Raw genomic sequence first — 23,001 nt, 5'->3', positions numbered from 1 at the left:
CTCCATAGTGTATAAACAGTATAGAGAAATGATATTTGACTGGTTCAGGGCATCAGTGGTTCTAAGATCTGTGATTTTGTCAGGATGGGTATTCCCTTGATTGTACACATCCCAACTGGTGGGTCAAAAATAAGATTTATCAGCTTTCAGTCAATCTGACAATGATTGTCTCTTGAGTTAGACTGTATGGTGTTGGGATAATAGTCTCTCCATTGGCCATTATCTGACTTCCTTCCATCCTGGTAGATAACATGCCCGAGTTTACACTTCATTGCAGAGTTTTCAAGAGTCCCAGGACAGCCTCCAAGGCATGAGGACTTTAGTTGGAGATAAAGGTGAATAAAGAAATATTTCTATAGATACTCATTAGTATGTGCCCACATGCACAAGAATACTCAGATATGCCCACAGAAGGAGATATCCTTGCAGAGATTCACACACATAGACACTGATACCTCGTACAAACAAACTTTCAGCTCTAGAATGAGAAAATACTACAACTAATCCTCAGAGGAAGATGTGAGATGCCTTTGGAGCAGCCCTTACATTTGCACACAGGCATTCAACAATTTAACCCTAAATTTCTGCTATGTGTCAGTCACTGTGCCAGGCAGGTTGAGATACAAAGACAAGAGGAAAGTCATCCCTGCCTGCCCTCAAGGACCTTCCATTCTACTGCTGATTTTCATGGGTGTTCTTAACCCTTCAAACAAAACAAGGAAGCTGCACTGTGACATCTAGACATGGGGGAGTTGGAAAGTGGCCTAGTTTCTTTTTTTATTTTTTTTTCTGTTTTTTTAATTTAATTTAATTTTTTTTAGTTTCTTAAGAATAAGATAAAACTCCTTCCCTGTCTAGGAGGGTAATGCCCTGGTATGCAGCCTGGTAATGCCCAGACCCGAAGTCAGGAAGACCCAAGCTCAAATCCAGACTCAGACCCTTACTAGTTGTATGACTCTCGGTAAGTCACATCTGCCTGTCTCAGTTTTTTTCAACTATGAAATGCAGATAATATTATATACCTCCCAGGGTTGTTGGGGAATCAAATGAAATCATACTTGTAAAGCATTTAGTAGAGTGCCTAGTACACAGTAGGCATTTAATAAATGCTTGTTCCTTTCCCTTTCTAGAATGGGTTAAATGTAATCCTGCAAACAAAGAGCCTTGAGGCTAGATGGCCTTCAGGGTCCCAACTTCCGTTGCTGCACTCTTGGAATCCAGCTCTGGGCCCCAGATTTCCATCCCGATAGCATCCCTTTCCATCTGCCTCCTGGAGCCAAGGCAAAGAGAAGGGAGTCTTCTGGGGGTGTCAAAATGTCAACAGGAAAGCCATTGGTATTTCCAGACTCAAGTTTGCATCTCAAACAACCATTCACTTTCAAGAAACCAAGCAGGCAGTGATGTGGAGACAACATTAACATTTATTTGAAAAGGGCATCATAAAGACATATTGGAAAATATCCACAAACATTCCCTAAAGAATTATCTTCTTAAGTATCACCCCCCTCCCACAGTTACCTCCTCCTCCTCCTCCCTCAAGTCCACTATCTTTTCCTCCGCTCACAAATGAAGCCAATGGGCTCCAATGAATTTGAAATACAGAAACTATCACAGGAACTAATTCTGCATCCATGTATAAATACACCTATCAGTTATTATGTACACATATTAGAAACTGTGTGGCACTTGCACACCCCTACCCACCCCCGCCCATATCCACCCAGGGCCACAAAGGTCTAGATATGACATACACACACACACACACATACACACACAAACACAAACACGTTGCAATCTGAGGACAGAAGCATTTACAGGTTTTCCAGCTGGGAGTGCCTCTTGTCCCCTTTAGCTAATTAAGTGCTTTTCAGAAATCGAGAGGAGATGGAGGGAGAGCATTTCCCCCATCCCCAGATCTCTCAGAAAAAGAGATGAACTCAGTCAGCTTCTTTGGTCCTCAGGTAGAGTGAAAATTCAAGGCCAAATTCCAATTCAGCAACATACTTCTATTCTACAGTTCATTCTAGCAATCAGTCTATAGGCATTTAAGGGCCTACCATGTGCCAAATGAGAGAGGCAATATGGTGGCAGAGTGGCAGAGATGGCCTCTAATCCAGAAAGACCTGGGTCCCAGTCCTGCTTTTGACATATATGACTATGTAACCCCAGGTCAGTCGCAGCCTCGTTGTTCTCTGGATAATTCACCAAGACTAATTGCAGAAAAATTGCACAGGGAGGAGGTCTTATCACAGGTTCAGACACTGTGCCAAAAACTGTTGGGTACTAGGGATATAAAGGTAAATACAAATAACCCCTGCCTTCCAAGAGCTTACCTTCTAGTTAAGTACTGCTCAATCTTTTCTCCTTGCAGCAAATGGTTCATTGTTACTTTGAGGGTTCCTGGGATAGGGGGAAGACAAGTGACCCTAAATTGCTTGTACTTCCCAGGGTAACTCAGGCATCTTGTTTTAGCTCAACTTGTCTGGGCTACCCTGGAAAGGCCCAGTAAGAGCATGGACTCTGAGCTGGGCTCAGACTGCCCAGTTACATGGGAGTCCAGATGTAATTCAGTTTTGTAGAGGGGATTTATCTATCAGGGACAGTGGGATTGGGATTAGACAGAGACCTCAGAGAAGCTCAGGCATCCTGATCCTTGAGCTATTTCAGTTTTCCGGAAGTTCCAAGTCTTAAGCTCTACTGTATATCTGGGTTCTAGGCAACTATCTAAGAATATAAATTATAGTTGTTGAGTCATATTTCAGTTGTGCGACTCTTCGTTACCCTAATTAGGGTTTTCTTGGCAAAGATACTGGAGTGGTTTGCCTTTTCCTTCTCCATCTCATTTTATGGATGAGGAAACTGAGGCAAACAGGGTTAAGTGACTTACCCAGGGTCACACAGCTGCTGAGTATCTGAGGATGGATTTGAACTCAAGAAGATGAGTCTTCCTGACTTCAGGCCTGCCACTCTATCCACTGTGCCACCTAGCCATTCACAAATTATAGATAAGGTGCCAAATCACTTTGGTGCAAGGAGTTTCCCCATACCCATGAAATCAGAGGTTTAGCCCCCATTCCTATTGAACATTCTCTTCAAATATTAACTGCCTGGGAGCAGCTACTATAGTTTTTACCCTCTTCTTGCAGCCTGGTTTTGTTTGACCCTATCTTGGCACTACAAGTCTTCCAACCTCACTTTCTATTAAGAGAGAATTATTTTAAGGGGAATTATTGGATTTATATTCTCAAATGGGAAGAGGAAGAAGGGAGTAGAACCACAGGTCCCTGAGGTCCCTACTTGGAGGAAAACTCAGCTTACTTAAGAGAAATCAGGAGTTTCAAATATATTCATGTCTGATTAAGCCTTCCCAGGAAAGCTCTAGCTATATCCATCCTTCTCTCAATGCAGAAGCTCATCTTCTGTCCATCAAGAGTATAAGGGGCAGGGTTTCCAGCTGAGCATGATCAGACAAAATATAAGCTTCTTGAGAGCAAAGACTGGGGTTTTTTTGGTCTTAATATAACTGGCACCTAGTACTGAGTTTCATATATAGCAGACGCTTAATAAATGTTTGCTGTATGGTGAAGGATAGTTTTCCGACTGCCTCTACTCAGGAGAGGAAAAAGGCCTCATCACATGGAACGACACAGCAAAAGGGGATTGGCAAGAAAGAAGGGATTTTCCTCTCATATCCTGGGGCCAGTGGTAGGATGAGAATATAATGGCATGAAACCATCTTAAGTCCCAATTGCCACCCCAATGCTTTGTTCTAAGGCACACTGTCTGACGGTGAGGCAGGACTTTTACAGGTTCCTATGATCGAGAACTGGAAGAAACCTCAGACCACCTGTTTCCTCACTTGTAACTCGAGGACACTGGACTACCTTATTTTTAAGGTCTCTTTCAGCTCTCAACCATAGAATCCTATGATCCAACACCTTCATTTTACAGATGAGGAAACTGAGGTACAGAAGAGAAGTGTTTTGCCCCTAGTCGCACAAGTGACTAGCAGAGCCAAGATCCATATCTATCTAGCCCCTTTGAGTCAAAATTCAATGTTCTATTACAGCTTGTTGCTAATTTTTGTTAGGGTAATTTGGTCTACCTTGCTGATTAAATTAGACAATAGACAGTGTTTAACTCAGATACCAGAAGAGTCAGAAGTTGCTTCTTCACAAGGAAAAAATAAAAGTACAGAAAAGCTGCCCTTGATTTGGAGGGGGCATAGAATTGATGCCCTAAGTCAGAGGCATCAAAGCCCCATGTTGCTGGCCACAATCAGATTAAAGTGTAATTGGGAAATATTTAACAAAATAAATACAAGGACAGCAGAACAAAAATGATGCTAATGTGTGGTTTTCTAAGTCAAAATGCAGTCCCCGCCAGGGATCCTTACGTATGGGTTAGTGGCCCAGTTTCTATTTGAGTTTGACACCACTGATTTAAATCATGTATCTAGAGATACACTTTGATTTTTTCCCCCTCATAATGGTGACAACCAAGGCTAGCAATCATCTTCTAGGGGAATTAACCTCATCTGTAGGCTTTTTAGAAAAGTGTCATGGAACTATTATTATATAAGCCTGAGCTTCAGTATCCTTATCTGTAAAATAGAATGGGGATGGGGGGAGGAGGTTGACTAGATGGCCCATAAACCCCTTTCTGGCTCTAGATCTTATGATCCCCACCCCTCAGTGCCACAGATATGAGAAACATCGCTAGAGGGAGCGGGGAGGACAACTGAAGTCAAGTAAGAAAGAAACCGAGGGTCTTCTTTTAAAACTTAGTTTAGGGTTAAGAGACACAGTGCTCAGAATAATCACAAAGAACTAGTTAGTGGAAGACTAGTTTGGCCCTCAGGATTCCTATCTTGTCTTCAAAGTTTCCTCTAAGAAACTGTGTGCTTTGATGTTCACTCAAAGTTTAAGTTGCTATTTTAATAAGAAATGTTTTATTATACAAAATGGAGAGGAATTTCACGCTTATAAGTCTGGATGTCCTCCATCTTGGATTTCAGGGAACACGTGCAACCTAAAATTATATTAGGTGAGGCAGAGGGCACAGAACCAGGAGGGAATAATCCTGCTGTCATCAGAGGACATTCTTCTAGCTGGAGTGTTTTATTTGTTGTGATTAATATCTTGGGAAGCACATTGATAAGCCAGAGGAAAATAGCCAGCGTAGTAACTGGCCTTGAGATCATGCCTTAGAAGGATCAAATGAATGAACCAAGGGGGCTTGGCATAGGAAAGGAGGCACCTTGGAGGGGGGCCACATGATCATTTTCTCCAAGTATTTGAAGCTCTCTTACATGAAAAGAGAATCAGATACGTTTTGCTTGACCACAGAGGGCAGAACGAGGTACAGTGAATTGAAGGGATAAATTTAGGTTTTATGGAGTGAAAAATATCTTCAGAGTTGGAGGTTATTGAAAAATGGAATGGGTTGCCTTAAACACTAGTGGGTTCCCTTTATTCAAAGTCTTTAAGTAAAGACTAATGAATAGTTATCAGGTATGTCACATGGGAGATCCTTTTCCTGGTAGGAACCACACAACGTGATCTCTGAGAGTCCTTCCAACTCTGGAGGTGTGATTTACACCACCTCGCCTACCCACAGTACAATAACAGAGACAGAGTTGAAGGTGGGCTGCACTTTTTCCCCCAACATATCCTGGGCTTGCATAAAACTTTAGAATGGCCAAGGAGTGCTGCCTTTCATTGTACAACTTGATTTTGCAATTTTTTTTAAAAAGGGATCTTGTTTTAGAAACATACCCTATATTTCCTGATGTTTTATATTCGGACCAATATGATGAGTCCTGAAACAATAAAAACAAAGGTCTGAGGTGACAACATTATGATAGTTGGGCTCAATTTTCCCTTTTCTTCCCCAAGAAACTTCACTTAGGATGGGAGAAAATAGATCTGAATCAAATTCTCTCTTGCCTAGAACAAGATCAAATTCCTTTTTTTTTCTTCCCTTTTCTCTCCCATTCTCTCTCTTTCTCTCTCTCTCTCCTTTTTCTCTCTTTCTCTCCTCCTAGAAGGGGACAAATCACTAACCAACCTACAATTCACTCACAGCCCCAGGCTAATTATCTCAGCTATACTAATAAATGAAAATTTTGGGGTAGAGTTTAGAGGGTTGGGGGAGGAAGGAAGGTTATTTTAGAAGGGTTATTCCGAGGGAGATGTGCCTGTAGGAATCTGCCATCTGGGGCTCTAGATAAGCCATAGTCCATATGAGAGTGGTTGACCCTAGGGAGGATCAGCAAGGACAGAATGGGGCACAGAAAGGGCATTAAGACAAACTCTCGTCCCCACGTTCCCATATTTCTTGGGGACATGTGTGTATTGGTTCTGATTGGACTTTTGCAACAACTTGTTGTCACCATCATTCATAAAAGTTTGTTGGGTACATACAAGGTGCAGGGTGCATAGGGCACCTGGAAATCTAGAATTCAAAGAAGCTTCTGTTGCACTCTGGAGTCTAGAGGCATCACCTCATTTGGATAAAATATACGTATAGATTTTCTCCAAAAGACACACATACACTTCCCCTCCCCTATCCCACCCCACCCCCCCACACATACACAGGCTTGCACACTGCACTCCCAAAGCATACAACTAGCCCACTCATTCCTTGGTGGATACATCCAATATTCTCAGTGCTGGCAGGTAAACTCCTGTTGTAGGAATGGTAGTCCCAAGGACCCTCTGCCTAGGGCAGGGCAAATAACTTTCCCTATGAGGGAATGATTTAGGGCAGGGCATTGGGGCAGCCTGTCATTCCCTGCTTTTTTGGACGGTGTCTGTTGTCTTGAGCTACCTCTTGTCCTGCCCTCAAGCCTAGAACCTCTAGCAATAGGCCTATGTATGCCCCACGAGAAGAGAGACCAAGGAGATACCATAATGCAGTGTCTCAGGCAGGGCAGAGACGGTAAGAGGGCCAAGAGGGCCCACAAGCAGTGGCAGGGCTAGGTAGAGATGTTTTTCCCATCTCTGCCTACTATGAGAAGGGATCATTAGGGAATATTCTCTGGTATAACTTCTCATGATGCAGGACCCCCAGGATGCAATGTATTTGCCTCCCTGGCAATGTCAAGGCTGAAGATGGCCTCTCTTTCTCCCCAATCTTGCTAGATGTTATATCCCTTTATCAGATTAGACTTTGCCCTTAATTTCATTTTAGGTTCCCGCAATGCTTCTAAACCCTGGTCCCAAGGGTCCTATGCCATTTGAGAGGAGATAAGCCCAGGCTAACTCTTACGGATAAACTAGAACAAGAAAAAATTGCTGGTGTCAACTACTTGTGGAGCGCTGGCATCCCTGGAAAGGATGTTCCATGCTTCCTTTCAGAATCCTGGTCTTAGAGCTGCCATGGTCCCAACTCTCCCTCCACATTCCTAAGGCATCCTATTCCCTTCTACTAGCCCCTGGACCCAATTGCACAGTGACTCTTCACATCAGGTAGAGGGGACTTCAGTCTGTTGCTCAGTGAGTTTGAAGCTCTCAGTATACCTCACCCCTTCTGAAGCAGCTCTGTTAGCTGGGGATTCAGACTTCAACTTGGTAGCTGGGAAATTCCTGGAGAGAGATGCCAACATTTTCCTTTTTCCAAGCAATGCTGCCCAAGAGGTCTGACACCTCCCTTCCGTATTTCCATTTTCTGTCCAATCCTAGGCGTTAAATTGGCCTCAAAGGCCACTGAGGTCCTTGGCAGGGCCCCTCCTCTGAAACATGGTGAGCCTGTCCATGGATGGATGGTTCATAGGCTCTGCCCCAAGGAAAAAACTCCTCCAACTCATTAACCAAATGCTCACAAAGGCTCTCTGACCCTTATTGGGAGAGAACCCTAAAATCTCTCCTCATGAAGGATCCCAGATGAAACAGAAGGCAAGGCAGAGTGGGCAGGGTAGACTCCTACTGGCACAGAGGGCCTGAAAGAGAGTGTGGCGAAGCTGGGATGGTGGAGCAGGAGGAAGAGAAGGGTTGAGGGAACTTGTTCCGTCATGAAGGTGCCCACCATTTGGAAGTTATATTTCTCCCCTGAGATCTCAGTTAGGATTCCATGCTGTAGGGGATGGGGGTGGGGATTGCCTCCCCCATACCCATTCTCCACAGGGCCTCTGACTCTTGGCACTCAGTATACGCACAGATCAGGGAACTTCATCTCATAGACGGGGATAGAATGGTTCTGTGGCTGGCCGTAGGCTGCTGTGATGGTACCAGATGGGCTTGGGGGAGGTCTAAAGACAGCAAGAAGAGATTGAAGGGAAAAGTCATGACGGGTTGCAAACAGGTAAGCTAGAATCATCCTTCATCTAGGGTAAATGTGGGAGAAGACTCAGATCCCTAATCACAGAGACCACATCCATGAAGATGAAGCCTTCCTGATGCATAAATTCAATTGAGGACTTTAATCAGAGAAAGGACTTGGGATCTAGGGGAAAGCAGACTAACTCTGCAGTCAGAGGGTCTGGGTTTAAATTTTGCCTCTGATGCTTACCTGTGTGGCTTCGGGCAAGTAGTGCCTACTACTTTCTCTCCTTGAGCCTCAGTTTCCTTATCTATAAAATGAATGGGTTGGACTAGATGGCCCCTGAGGCCTCTTCTAACTCTAGCTCTATGATCCTATGATTTCATGGGCAACCATGTTTTTATGTTGTGTTCCAGGACTTTTCATGTAAGGTTAAATTCACTATGAAGTCCATAATCATAGAGCCATTCTGGGTTCTTTTCCTGAAACCATCTCCTAATTCACTGCCATCTTTCCTTCCCCAATAGTCACTCAGTATAGATTAAGGCCCTCAGCTCCAGATTATGAAAAGGAACAAGTTCTAGGCCTTCCAGAGAACAGAAGCAACACATGACAATCCCAGAGGGAAGGGTCCTGTGAAAGATCAGAGGGCAAACTCTCCTGCCCACAGTCACTTACCGGATGGTGATTTCAAAGATCTGGTTGAGCTTGCTCTGCAGCAGGGATGCCTGTACACCAAAGAAATGGATGGAAGGTGAGCTTGAGGGCCCTGACCATATCACTACACCACAGGTTCCTGTGGCCAGCTTAAGGCTAGAGGGTCAAGGGAGGGACACTTTTCCCTTTGATGTTGGATTCTGGCTCTGCTAGTTGTGATGAATGAAAACCCCAAGAGACAGTTTCTGAGTAATTAACAATCAATTTATCAGTTAGGCTAGCTAATAAATAAATTATCAGTGGTTTCTCTTGATAACCAAAGACAAAAGACACAGAGAGCCTGAAAGTCTTAAATAATGCTTGGAAGGAGATCCCCTTGACAACTGAAAATCAACTGATTGGTGGACATTTAATGAGGAAGCAGGTTAGAAGTCTTCAGCTTCTCCTGCTGAGGCTTGGTCATGAGATTCAGCCACCTCCGGCAATTTGGACAGGGTAATCCTTCTCCACCTGGACCACTCTGGCTAGCCTTCTCCTTCATGAGCTGGGTCATCCTAAATTCTAATGGAGGGGTACAAGGACAGGAGCTCATTTCCTCAGGATAAGAACTTGCCTAGACTGGGTTCTGTTTACATTTTGAACAGAATTAAGGTCCCCAGTTGGGTGGGGTCCAGCCCAAGATCTAAGAGCATGTTCCCAGAGGGTTAGGGTTAATCTCAATCAGTCATGTCCTTCAGAGGTTGGCCTTCCACAGGAGCTAGGCCTCAATGAAGAAACACAGGAGAAAAACCCTGGATCCTAATTTAATAATTGGTTATTAATAAATAGAAAAAAATGATTTCTCTTGTAGCCTATAAGAGGTAGCAATCTGTTTGGGCTTTGGTCTGCATGGGGACATGGGGAAAGGCATACCAGAGAGATCTTTGGTACCTACCTCTTTAAAAGCCAACTAGAGAGAGACAACATGGTGTAGAGGATAGGGGGGCTGGCCTCAGAGTCAGCAAAACTTAGACTCAAGTCCTACCTCTGACACATACTGGCTATGTGAGCCTAGGTAAGTCTCAGGGCCCTCAGGCAACTCTCAACGACTATAAATTGAGGAGAAGTTGCTTATATGCAGTGGTAGAGGGGATTTCCTCAATGGGAGATGTCTATGTCAAAGAAAATAGAGGTTCCAACCAAAAAATTCTTTTAAAGGAGCCAAGTAAGTCATTCAAAGGTGACGGCATGGAATCATTGACCAAGAGAAAGAAGAATGGAGTCAATACAACTTAACAAATATTTATAAAGCACCTACTGTGTGCCAGGCATTATGCTAGGTGCTGGGTATATGTAGAGAAAGAATGAAATAGTTCCTGTCCTCAAGGAGCTTATCTTCTTGGGACTGACTGATCTTGTTCAGTGACCTAGGGAAAAACCTCTTCCCACCTTCCTGCCCCATTCCCTTTCTGCTTCAGGAAAATAGTTATCCTCTGCCTCCCAGGATGAGGATAAAAAGACTAGGGTAACATGGGCTAAGAGAACACTGGTTGAAAGAGGAGGAGAGAAATGCGAGATTTTTTGCATTTAATTTGGAATTAGAGGACAACATTCCAAACCTGACTTTGCCATTAACGAGCTGTACATTGTTTTTGTTACTGACGGCCCCTCAAATTTTGGCCATACCAGTTCATGAAGGCCATCCATGGTGGCATAAAGCGTTTCAATCTGCTTTGGGGGAGAGGGTACCCATAGCCATGAAATCAGGAAAGCATGAAGTATTAAAAAAAATAAACTATCTTCTCTCTTCTCCCTCTGAAACATCTTCCCACTGATTGCTTTCTCTTAAAAAACTTCAGTATATTTATTCACCAAGCCACTTTGTTTTTTCCTTCAAATCTTTCCTCCATGATCCCTGTTTCTAAGAAAACCAGTCTCAATTCCTAGATATTCCTGACATGGTCAGTTTTGCCAATCATCATAGAACTTGGCAGTCTCAGTCATTTGTCTCCTGAGGTGCCCATATTATTTCACCATGGCTGCCTTCTTGAGAGAAGGAGCTACTGGTTAAGGTTTCTCTACCTTGTAACTCCATATCCAAATTAATTGACCCAAAAGACTGAACAATGATGGGGCTCTCTTGGTACTTTGGGGGATGGTACTCAACTCAAATACTCCAAGAAAGCTATGATTCCATTACTGAGAGTATTCCTTTTAACAATGGTGATCTCAAGCCATCCACATCTGCCTAAGGTCATACATGTGCATCTCTTGGCAAGTGAGTAGCGTTTTTTGTTCCAACGTGTCTAATGATGTTCTTTACTTCACTGATACCAGATGATGACGAGTTACGAATATCAGAAAAAATACTAGTGTTGATCCATCCCTGATGGGTCACCCTGTTCCTATGAGGAATGGGGTTGGGGGCAGGGGAGGGCACAGGAGAAGCCGAGCAAGCTTCTGTTTGGTATTAAAGTTCAGTGCTGATCCTTGCTAGCCCTAAGGGCTAGACACCAATCTCCTCTTGGCTTCCACACTCACCCGGGCCCCACAGTGGGCAGCAATCTCCTCAAAAGGTGCCTTCTGGAACTTCTCAACCACCTGCCGCCGTCGCTCACGCTCTTGTTCCTCCACGGCCACACTATCCACTGGAGTACAGGAAGCTTAAGTTAGTACCTTGGGAATGGGCAGCTAGGTGGCACAGTGCATAGAGCACTGCCCATGGAGTCAGGAAGACTCATCTTCCTGAGTTCAAATCTGACCTCAGAAACTTACTGACTGTAGCAAGTCACTCAATTCTGTTTGCCTCAGTTTCTTCCTCTGTCAAATGAGCTGGAGAAGGAAATGACAAACCACTCTAGTATTTTTGCCAAGAAAACCCCCAATGCGGTCACGAAGAGATGGATATGACTAAAAAACAACTGAACTCAGCCAGTGATTCACACCATATTGAATAGGTATCATGAGGTAGAAAGAACCCCGAATTTGGAGTTAAAGAACAAAAATTCCAAACCTAACTTTGCCATTAATGAGCTGTATCATCCTGGGCAAGTCATGGCTTCAGTTTAGTTTCTTTCTCTATAAAATGGGAACACTATATGGCATTTGCCCTGTCACTTCAAACTGTTGCAATTCTCAAGTGTGAAAATATGTGTGAAATAAATTTGTAGACAATCGAGTGTTACAAAAAAGGCAAAGTATATTATTATTACCTAGAAAATTCTGAGAGAATGAGATAGGGGGAAAAAGTAGGGAACACCTAGAACATGGGGCCCTGAGCCATGGCACAACATGAGGACATCTGGAAGAAAGAGCAGAGGCAAAAGGGAGAAAGGAGAGAGTCAGGAGATCAGAGCTCTAGTCCTGAGTCTGTCACTAACTCACTGTATGACCGTAAGCAAATCACATGACTTCTTTGGTCCTCAGTTTCCTCATCTATAAAGTGAAGGGATGGAATAGGTACCTTCCATCCTACATGTTCTATTAGTCTGTAGTTTTATAATAGGAGGCTAGAGATCAGTGACACCTCCTTTCCAATTCTGCCCAGCACCAGCCCATAGTGTACAAATACAGGTAGGTTTCCAAGGAACTACAATGGAAAGCCACCCACCATAAATGCTGGTAGATACTTCCTCATCCGCAAACATAGATCTGTATGCCTAAGCCTCGACCCATTAAGTGTGGACAGATCTATCCGGGCTGACAGAGCTCACAAATGGCTTTTTGGACGTACAGACATTTGAATCCCACAGTCACTGAACTGTCTTGATGGAATGCTGCCATCGACACAGCACCCGCTCAGCATCTCCGTCTCAGGACCATGGATTTGACTGTCAATGCACATCGACTGCCATCAATTCCCTCACCCTATCCTCTTTGCCACCATATAGCAGAAACCCCAACGGCAGGATTAAGGGCTGGAATGGAAAACTCACCAACATGACTCAATGTGAACAGTATAACTCAATTATTTCTACAGAAAATATATTTTCTGAATCAAAAATCTGACAAATATATTCATTATGAAGCTTTAATGAAAGGGCACTTTTGAACACCATATAATTAATTACAAAGACCAAACCTGCCCCCAGTAAAGAGAGGAAAAAACATATCTGCTTCCCTTCTTTGCAGAAGTTGAGGACTGTGGGTGTAGAACATTACATATGCTATTAGAATCAATGGGTATATTTGTTAGTTATGTTGAATTGTTCCCCCACAGACACACTTTTAAAAAATTCTTCATAACAAGATATGGCTCTACGAGTAGGGGAAGAGAAAGGGATATATTTGGCAATGAAGGTGATAGGAAGAAAGAAGGAAAGAAAAAAAGTACTTTTCTATTCTTGAAATTGGAACTATACAGGAAAAATATAAGACATTTGATCACCATATACATATCTCCCATTAACCTCAGTGGTCCTAACTTACCAATGGCCTTCTTTAGGGTCTCATAGGTAATCTCCTCAGCGGGCACTCTCTGTAGAGAAAAGAGATGATGTTTTTGAAGCTTAGCTTTCTTAGGAAAGGTGAAAGGAGGAAGGAGATGCCCAAGGATACTGGGGTCTTCCTGGCTTTGGAATTCCCTAGTGCCCTCATCTACCTAAGTCCCAGGCTAGGACAGTAAAAGCCACTTAATTTGGCAGGAGGGCATCCCTAATATGAGATACTCTTCTAGAGTGGTGAGACACCTACCAGGGACCAGGCAGCCCCATTGTATGCAACGCTAGCCAGCTGTCTACAAACACACACACACACACACACACACACACACACACATTACCCTTTGACCCAGCAATAACACTTGTAGGTCTATATCCCAAAAAGATCATAAAAATGGGAAGAAGGGCCCACTTGTACAAAAATATTTATAGCAGCGCTTTTTGTGGTGGCCAAGATATTGGATATTGAGGGGATGCCCATCAATTGGGGAATGGCTGAACAATTTGTAGTCTATGAATATGATGGAATACTTTGTTCCATAAGAAATGATGAGCAGGAGGACTTCAGAAAAACCTGGAAAGACTAACACAAACTGCATGTAAACTTGAACTTAACATGAGTGAAGTGAGCAGAACCAAGAGAACATTGTACACAGTGAGAACAACATTGTGCAATAACCAACTTTGATAGACTTAGCTTCTTCTCAGCAGTGCAAGGGTCTAAGACAGCCCCAAAAGGCTCATGATGGAAAATTCTATCTATATTCAGAGAAAGAACTATGGAGGCTGAATGCAGATTGAAGCAGACTATATGCTCTCTCTCTTTTTTTTGTTTCTTCTTTCTTGTGGTTCCTCCCATTGGTTTTAATTCTTCTTTACAAAATGACTAATGTGAAAATATATTTAATATGAATGCATATGTAGAGCCTATATCAGATTACACACTGTATTGGGAAGGGGGAGGGAGGCAAGGGGGAGAAAATTAGAACTCGAAATCTTATGAAAGTGAATGTTGAAAATTAAAAATAATCAATAAAAAAATAAAATATCAGTCCTCAGGGAAAAAATTTCAGAGATTGGCTAGGAGGGAGCAGTTTGATTAGACCTTGACTTAGATCAGAAAGCTTAGCTAAGAAAGTGAGTCACTATGAGTCACTGACCCTCAAAAGAAAGAAGCAAGTTCCCGCCTCTAGATCTATGATAATGGCATTTGGCTCCCCATTAATAGGAAAGATTTGTCATCAATTCCCTCACCCTATCCTCTTTGCCACCATATAGCAGAAAGCCTAACAGCAGGATTAAGGGCTGGCTTAGAATTCTATTTCAGAAAGACCCCCACAAAGAATCTGTCTTTTGTATTCATTACCAACCCAGTTTTATCAAACTTTATGTGAGGAGACCACTATGTTATCTGTTTTTAAAATCTGTTTGAGTCAGTTTAAGATATTTAGAACAGAAAAAAAGGATTAGGTACCTTTAAGAAATATGTTGGCATGACCACCATTCTGAAAATTATAGGCTTAGCAAAGAAGTGATCCAAGGCTAATTAAGCATTTTAAAAGAATGTAGAAAGGGGCAAAAGACAAGAGATAAAGGATAAGAAACTTTCCCCTATCGACTATTCCCCCATATGGATTGTCTCCCTCCATTAAAATGCAAGAGCTCTCTCTTTGCTTAGTAACGTGGTTGCTAAGGTAACTTTTTGTGATTGAAAGGAAATCACTATGGGCTTTGATGTAGGATATATTTGGACAGAGAGAAGCATGTGATATTTTCTTCATCTTCTGTTTCTGACCTGGAAAAGGAAAGAACAGGGAATGGGGAACAAGGGAACTGAGACTCGGTTGTCCTTCAGTCAAAAAATTGTTAGTTTTGGAATAAGTGATAAATTTATCATACATAATGAGGTATATGTGTTTATTTTGAGACTAACAGTAGCAGCAGTGGCCCACATGCTGCACTTCAGGAATGGCTTAAAGCCAATCATAAATTTATTGATCTTTCATTTCTTTTTGGCTTTCCTTTTGAGTTGACTTTTCATGTTATGGAAGGTACTTATCACTTGGAGAGATACTGATGTTCTGTTAGCCTCCTTGATGGGGGTGGGGGAGAAGAAAAAGAGAGGAAGAGGAGTTGGGCCTAGCAAGTGGGGAGGACCTGAGGTAAATTCTGTAAACTGATCAGAATCCCTAAAGACTCATGGTCTTAAATTACATGCAGAACTGGTCTGAGAAGTTTATAAAGATCAGACTACATGGCCTAAAATTGAGGAGACCAAGAGGTTGCCTAGGTTGGCCAAAGACCCTTAAATAATCAATTAATTAATAAGCATTTATTTTTGCTGTTACTATTGTTATCATGTCACAGAGTCTTGGTTCTTTGCAGAATCTGACACAGGGCAGAAGGAAATAATTCCATGTCCTCATCTGTAAAAAGGGGGAGCTGGATGAAATGGTCTCTGAGGTTCCCTTATAGCTTGAAACCTCTCATTTTAAAGTATGATTTTAAAAATGAAATCCTACAGCAAATAATCTTTCAAATAGACTGCAAGTTTGTGGGCAGTACTCTTACACTTTTATAGTTACATACCTGGCATCTAGCACAGTGCGTGGCACAAGGGGGGTCCTTAATAAATGTTCACTGAACTGAACCCAATTGGTAGCACATATCACTGATTTTATAATAGGGATCAGTAGGAAAACAGGATTCACTTAACAGAAATTTGTTTTACATACATAAATTAATGAATAAAAAGTATTTACTAAGCAGTTACTCCGTGTCAAGTACTGTGCTACTAAGCAATATGGATTTAAGAGGACACAGAAATAAAGTCCAAAAACAGTATATAGTTGAATGTGAAGAGAAAAGGTAAACTAGCTCCCTCTCCTGGTCAGGATGGTACATAAGAAAAGAAAGTAATTTACCTCTTCCTTTTCTGGGCTGTTCCTTGATTCTACCTCCACCTGAAGGGAAATGGTTTCACCAATGCTCTTCCTCTTGGACAAACGATCTTCATCTGGAAAAGAAGGATATCCCAAAACTCAAAGCATCTGGAGGAAGCCATGAGAACTAGGCACTGAGATCCCCAAGGATTGTTCTCCCTGCCCTCTTAAAACTTCTCCCTCCTTCCCCCTTAAACCTTTACTGATTCATTCTCTCTCTCTCTCTCTCTCTCTCTCTCTCTCACACACACACACACACACACACACACACACACACACACACACAAATGCTAATAGAGAGAATAGCCCAGCCAGGGAGCACTCCAGGGTGAGGCACAGATTTTGAAGTGTAATGGGAGTTTGTTGGAACTTGGGCTCTGCTCCAGATTTTCTGAGCCCATCTGGGACGGGGACTTGACTCTCTAGGGCTTGGATTTCCCTTCTGTTTAATGGAAACAGGAAACCCAAGAGGTCTGGTTAGAGATCTTTAGGAGATTCCATCCTCTGACTGGGGAAGGTTTAGCAAATCTCAGTTGGTATGAGATTTGTTAACCATAGGCCAGGTTATTCCTCGAACATGTTACCCCTAAAGATGCTGGACTGATGGGTAAACCCCCAATGTAGTCAGCAGATTTCTTACTATGGATTTCCTCAGGTCTTTACAAGCTCTGAGTGTCAGGAAGGGTTGCCAAGGAAGGCAACCTGTGGACCAAGCCCTAGCTGGGAAAAGTGAGGGGGATGAGAATGGAAGTCCTTGTACTCCAATTCCTACCTGTCAGCTGAGGGATGTAAGGTGTGCAGAGCCTGTCAGAATTGTAGCCACTACCCCCCAGGACTTCACTGATCTTACTCTGACGGAAGAGGAGCTCAATCACCACTTGGTCGAGGCTCTGGGACAACCTGAAAGAAACAAATGGGAAAGAGGAGAGGAAGAAAGAAGGCAGAAACATGGACAAATGGGAGAGCCGTACACTCCCACTATGTCCTTCTGGTCTTCTTTATCCAAAAAAGGAAGCCAGATCTTTTGAACTTTTGTGCTCTAGGCCACTAGTCTAGGATTCCAGGACCAGATGAGTAGCCAGATGATTGATAAGGCATAAACTAAGGTGATGCTTCCCTTAAGCATCTGTAAGAGATGAAAGTAATATTACTCTGCAGGCAATATAGCACCCTTTAGGCAATAACATCACCCTGTAGGCAAAGGGTCCCCTATGTAGTGCTGATATGGTACATGGATAATGTCTTACCAAGGGTGATCCTTCCAGAATTCACTCCCCTACGAGTATGGTCGATGTTCTTAAGACTGTCTCACCCATTATGGCACATAAAAGGATGGCAAGCCACCTGGTGCTTGAGGCTTGTGTAAGAATAAGAGACCAGGAAACTCAACCTGGGACCCCTACACTAAAGTGTGTGTGTGTGTGTGCGTGCGCGCGCGCGCGCATGCGCTCCAATGCACGTATGGTGGAGGAGGGAGTTATCCTACTTTGTTCTCCTTTCTGTCAATTATCTGGGTATCTGTAGGGCTGGATGTTCTCCCTTGCACTTAGGGCGCCTTCTCTCATTTTAATAGGTACCTCCATCATCTCTGAATCCAACAGAGGCCACCTTCTCACCTGGGTCTCTCCACAAACACGTCTTCTGGGAGCAAGTATGGGGCTTCCTTCTGCCTGGTCTCTATAACCTGGAATGTGGGAAGCAATCGATAAACAGAGCTGGGTCTAAGAAAGAGAATGAGCTCAGAAGACACAGGTGACATCAGGGTCTCTTGTTTCTTTTTTTGCCATTTCCTACCACAATTTCCTCAAAAGAGTGGACTGCAAAGCATCGGTGTGAAATTCAGAGAAATGCCGATGTTCCAAGCGGCCTAAGAAATGTTAAGTGGCCTCTAGTATCATCGATGACATTTCAGTCATCTTAAATCCTCGAGGGCCAGTTTCTACTTTGCCCTATCTCCTTCAACTATGAAAAAACCACTATGAATGTCATTTAGCAACCAGTTGTATTGTGACACAGTGAACTGTTAAGGCACCTCTGGTATCACTGGGCAGTGACATATGACCCTGTGTTTGCTCATTCCTTTCTGCCAGTTTTTTTTTTTTTGCCATGGAACTGAAAGGTGGTTAGGTTACAGAGGATGGAACATGCTGGGTATCAGTATATAGGGATGCTTTACTAGACTATTTGTGATTAGCAAGGGGAATACACTACAATGATCTACTTACAGGACCATGGATTTTGAACTTAGAGAGTATCTCATTCAACCTATTCATTTTACTGATGTGAAAACTCGGACTTGGCTGAAATGACGTGTCCAAGGTCACACAGTATAATAAGGAGAGCTAGGATTTGAACTCAGGTCCTCTGACTCAAAATGCAGGGCTTCACCAAGCTGTTTCTCTCTTTTATTATTAGGAATTAGATTTATTCCTGGCAGAAATAATAGAAGAGGCCATCCAGCATACTGATTCCTTAACAATTGTGCTTTCCCCAGGTACACTCCTTCCCCCCTCTTCCAATCTAGGCAGGGAAAAGTACAAAATCTTTGGTCTAGTAACACAGAAGATCTTTCATGATCCGGCTCTCCATCAGCCAGTGTTACCCCCACTTCACGGCCTCGCTGCTCCAATCAAACTGGCTTGCTGACTCTTCCCCCTACGTGACATGTCATCTCTCACCTCTGCACTTTTGCTAACACAGTGCCCCCTCATTTAGAATGTTCTCTTTCTTCATATTCACTTCTTAGCATCCATAAATTTCCTTCTGCTGGCATGGGAGATATAGTGCTGGGCGTGGAGTCAGAAGATCCTAGTTCAAATATGGCCTTAGACACTTATTGGCTATGTGACACGGGCAAGTCACTAAACTTCTCTGCCTCAGTTTCCTCGACTATAAAATGGGGATGGTAACAGCACCAACCTCCCAGGGTTGTTGTCAGGATCAAAGGAGATCATGTTTGTAAAGTGCTTAGCACAAGTGCTTAGCTGTTATAAGTGCATGTTATCTATTCCCCCTCCCCCTTCTAGGTACCACTCAGGTACCACCTCTTCACAAAAGGCTTTTCCCGATTTCCCAATTATTAAAGCTCTCTCCCTCTAATAAATTTCTTCGTATGCGTTTATACATAATTTAAGTGTGTACATGTTCTATCCCTGCCAAAAAAGTCAGCTTCATGACAGCCAGAACTACTTCGGTGTTGCCTTTGTATCCCCTGGAACCAGGTACGTAGTAGGTGCTTAATAAATGCTTGTGAAATTGTGTGTGATCCTGGGAGATTCACAAAGCCAAGGGTCTCCTGAGCGCTCAGAAGCACGAGGGAAAGGGCAGCTAGGTGGGGCAGTGAATAGCACACAGGCCCTGGAATCAGAAGAACCCAAGTTCAAATCTGGCCTCAGACACTTAGTTGCTGTGTGACCCTGGGCAAATCACTTAACTCCATTGCCTCAAAAAAAAACACGTGGGAAAAGGAAAAAAAAGGCTTAGCAAATTCTTAGACAGGGCTACCAACCTCATGGATGTGCTGGCAGAAAGCAGGCACAGCAGTAAGCTGACTGATGAGGTTCAAGTAGGCAGCTCCTAGAGCATAGAGGGCACAGCGGTTGTACACAGGCAGATTTTCTTCATTGATATGGGCCACTTCCTATGCCAACACAAAGACAAACCCACAAGGATATTTAGTCCACACCTTCTACCAAATCCTGCCACACACCATCCAATTTACCTTACCATTTTCTGGAAAGTTTACTTTTTCCAGGATTCATCCCTGAATCATAACTAGCAATTTTTTATGTCAGGGACAACCAGCATAAAACACAACCTTGATCGACTAGGAAAGGGAAATATAAGACCTTGGGACATTGCCCCACTGTGGGAAGCCAGAGACTCTAGGATATTATTAAGTCAGCAGACTATTTGTTAAACTTTATCGTTTCTAAATTTTTTTTTATCATTTTACTGAAAGATTGTGTCTTCAGCACCCTCAAGTATGTTACCCTGTGGCAAAGCCACAGCCACTCCATCCTAGTTTTAGCTCTGAAGTCCTTCCCGGTTTATAAACTATAACTTGTAAGAGGATGGGGGAAACGGCCACTTGAATCACTGTAGAGTATCCAAAACAAAGCAGGTGCATGAAGGTTTCATCATTTTTTGGTAACAAGAGCCTCATTCGGCTAGAGCATCTTGAGGTCAGTGACTTTCCCAACTTTTCAATGCTGCCTTCAACCTCCTTCCTACTTTTCTGCATCCTCGACAGCCCTCTTCGTCATCATCTTCTTGCTATTCTTCATGCTACATTGACAACATTCATTCTATTAGATAGGACGCTGTCCAATTCATTTAAAAGGCCATCAGTCCCTTTGTGGGGGCTGAGATTCCCTCCCTCCTTAAACTGAGATAGCCCGCCACTTATCAGAATAAGAACAGCTGACTGAGGAAGGGAAAGACACCCCTCTCCCATCCTACCTTCTACCCTCTGCTGATTCTGGCTTTGAAAGGTATGTAGATTAGGAAACTGGAAGCTAAGTAGGACCTTATCAGCAATGATAAGCTAGGCAGTCTCTTGTTCACATATAAATTACTAAGGTTTAACCACACTTGCAGAGAAGAGAACATCATGGAAGCTTGTCATGGAACACACTGTGCCACAGAAATCCCATTTTTACCTCACAATGAGAGATAAGCCAGGCTAGAAGGAGTGGATGATGGAGAATTGGTTGTTTGGGGGGCTGTTTGGGGGATGCCACTGAGTGCAAGGGTAGATCCTAGGGTACAACCTAGATCTTTGGGCCTATGCATAAGTGGGCTTAAGGAACCCTTCCTAGTCTGTAGCTGTCTCAAAGGTTATATTCCAGGTCTAGGCTAGTTTAGGAAGTCTAAGTCATCCTCTCAAGGAAGTAAATTGGTTTTAAGGTCCCCTAGGATTCATAAAAAACTCTGAAAGATTTCTAAGAGGCCCAGATTCATCCCTTTGGAGGAGTTTGGGACAAGGGCAGATAGATGTGTGCATGCGTGTGTGTGTGTGTGTGTGTGTGTGTGTGTGTGTGTGTGTGTGTGTGTGTGTATGTGTGTGTGTGTGTGTGTATGGACGAGGGTCTCTTGGTAGCCTTTCACTGAAGAAACTTGCCCAGGTCTTGAAGAGGAAAATCCATGGATTTTTCTCAACCCACATCTCTAGAACAGACTAGTGGACCTTGGAACGTCCAAAGCTGTCCCACAAATAAGGAGGTAACCCAATGGCAGCCTCTGCGGGATGGCAAAACAAAGGGGAATGTTAAAACCACAGATTGGTGGGTGGCAGGAAGTGGAGACTCAGCCTCCATAATATCTCTTGAATCCATTCTGTCTTCCCCACTCTCACAGCTACCATCCTACTGCAGGGCATCCTCATTTCTCACTAGGATTACTGTCACAGCATCTTCATTGCTTCCCCATACACAGCCTCTTTCTTCTCTAACCCATCCCCCTCATGGCTGCCAAAGGCATATTCCTAAAGCACAGGTCTAACTATGCCATTTTCCTGCTGAAGAAGCTTCAGTGGCTTCCTCTAGGATCAAAATATAAACTCCTCTGTCATTTCAAGTCCTATACAATCTGGCTCACTTCATATCACCCTCCTTGTGATGAGAAACATCATCTCGGTCTTCTTATGCTCTAGCCAAACTGGCCTCCCTGCTATCTCCAGGACAGGACAAGCAATCTCCCATCACCATGCTTTTGCATTGCCTGGAATGCTCTCTCTCCTCATCTCTACCTTCAAGAATCCCTTTAAGATTCAGTTCAAGTACCACCTCTTTCAAGAGGCCTTTCCTAATTTCCTTAGTTGTTAGTCCAGCCCCTTAGTGGCCCCTCAACCACTGAAATTAATCCTTTCAAATTTGCTTTACATCTATATTTTATATCTGCTAATCTATGTAAATGTTTCCTCCCAAGGGAACATAAGCTCCTTGAGGGCAGGGATAGTTGTCATTTTCATCTTTGTATTCCCAGCGCCAAGCACATAGTAGGCACTTAATAAGTGTTTAAATGAACCAAATGTCATTTTCGTCATGACTTCCCTGGAAACTCACTGGTGCTTTCCCCAAAGAGGTCCTCCCTGTCATCCCAATTCCAGACTTTGCGCAGCACTTTCTCTCCCTTTGGCTCTTTACCAATATGGCCTCACCTGGACAGCCAGCACCAGGCGAATGAGGTCCACCACCACTTCCTCATTGGCCAGCTCGATGCTGATGAGCGCCAGCATGCTGTAAAGAGCCTCGTAGTGTTTCTGAACATTCGTCTCCTCCTTGCAGCTCATGTAGATGTGTCTGTAGAGCTGCTGAGAGTGCTGCCAGTGGGGCAATGAGACACAAAGAGCAGGATGGGAGATTTGCCTTCAGCCTGGAGGGTGCCCCAAGGCAGTCGGTGCTCTCCAGGAGAAGGCAGCGAGAACATATCACTCAAGGGAGTCAGTGCCTCCAAGAGAAGGCACCAAGAACTGAGCTTGGAAGCTTGATTGTACGGACAGGCTCAAAGCAGACATGGGTTGGGTTATTCCCTATTTTCCCCCAGAGACAAATTCTAGGGAAGGACTAGAGGGCCTGGTTCAGAGGTGGGTCCACCAGAGGTGTCCTTCAGTCTGAAGCTCAGTGCTAAGGCTAACCTTCTGCTAGGTCCTTCTTGAAAGTCACACAAAGAAGGAAAAGCTGGCCATGTGAGTTAGGCACTTCTAAGGAGGTGACAAGAGT

General features: G+C 43.5%; 1 protein-coding gene across 2 annotated transcripts in view; it reads right to left on the bottom strand.

Annotated features, from left to right (window-relative positions):
- Positions 1-1,401: 1,401 nt before the first annotated feature.
- The window catches only part of EFR3B (EFR3 homolog B), a 67,562-nt gene continuing 45,962 nt past the window's right edge, over positions 1,402-23,001 (bottom strand). The window contains exons 14-22 of one of the 2 annotated variants that reach the window (XM_036749525.1): positions 22,440-22,601; positions 19,788-19,919; positions 17,896-17,963; positions 17,052-17,179; positions 16,262-16,353; positions 13,327-13,375; positions 11,440-11,546; positions 8,941-8,990; positions 1,402-8,251 (exon numbers count right to left, since the gene is read on the bottom strand). In XM_036749525.1, coding sequence (XP_036605420.1) covers positions 8,146-8,251; positions 8,941-8,990; positions 11,440-11,546; positions 13,327-13,375; positions 16,262-16,353; positions 17,052-17,179; positions 17,896-17,963; positions 19,788-19,919; positions 22,440-22,601 — 894 coding nt within the window. In that variant the 3' untranslated portion in view covers positions 1,402-8,145. The remainder of the gene's footprint in view (positions 8,252-8,940; positions 8,991-11,439; positions 11,547-13,326; positions 13,376-16,261; positions 16,354-17,051; positions 17,180-17,895; positions 17,964-19,787; positions 19,920-22,439; positions 22,602-23,001) is intronic. The other variant, XM_036749524.1, reaches the window with a different exon arrangement.

Source organism: Trichosurus vulpecula, chromosome 3, assembly GCF_011100635.1.
Source record: "Trichosurus vulpecula isolate mTriVul1 chromosome 3, mTriVul1.pri, whole genome shotgun sequence".
NCBI lineage: Eukaryota > Metazoa > Chordata > Mammalia > Diprotodontia > Phalangeridae > Trichosurus > Trichosurus vulpecula.
Note: the sequence above shows the minus strand (reverse complement) of the source record. Positions and strands in the feature narration are given on the sequence as shown.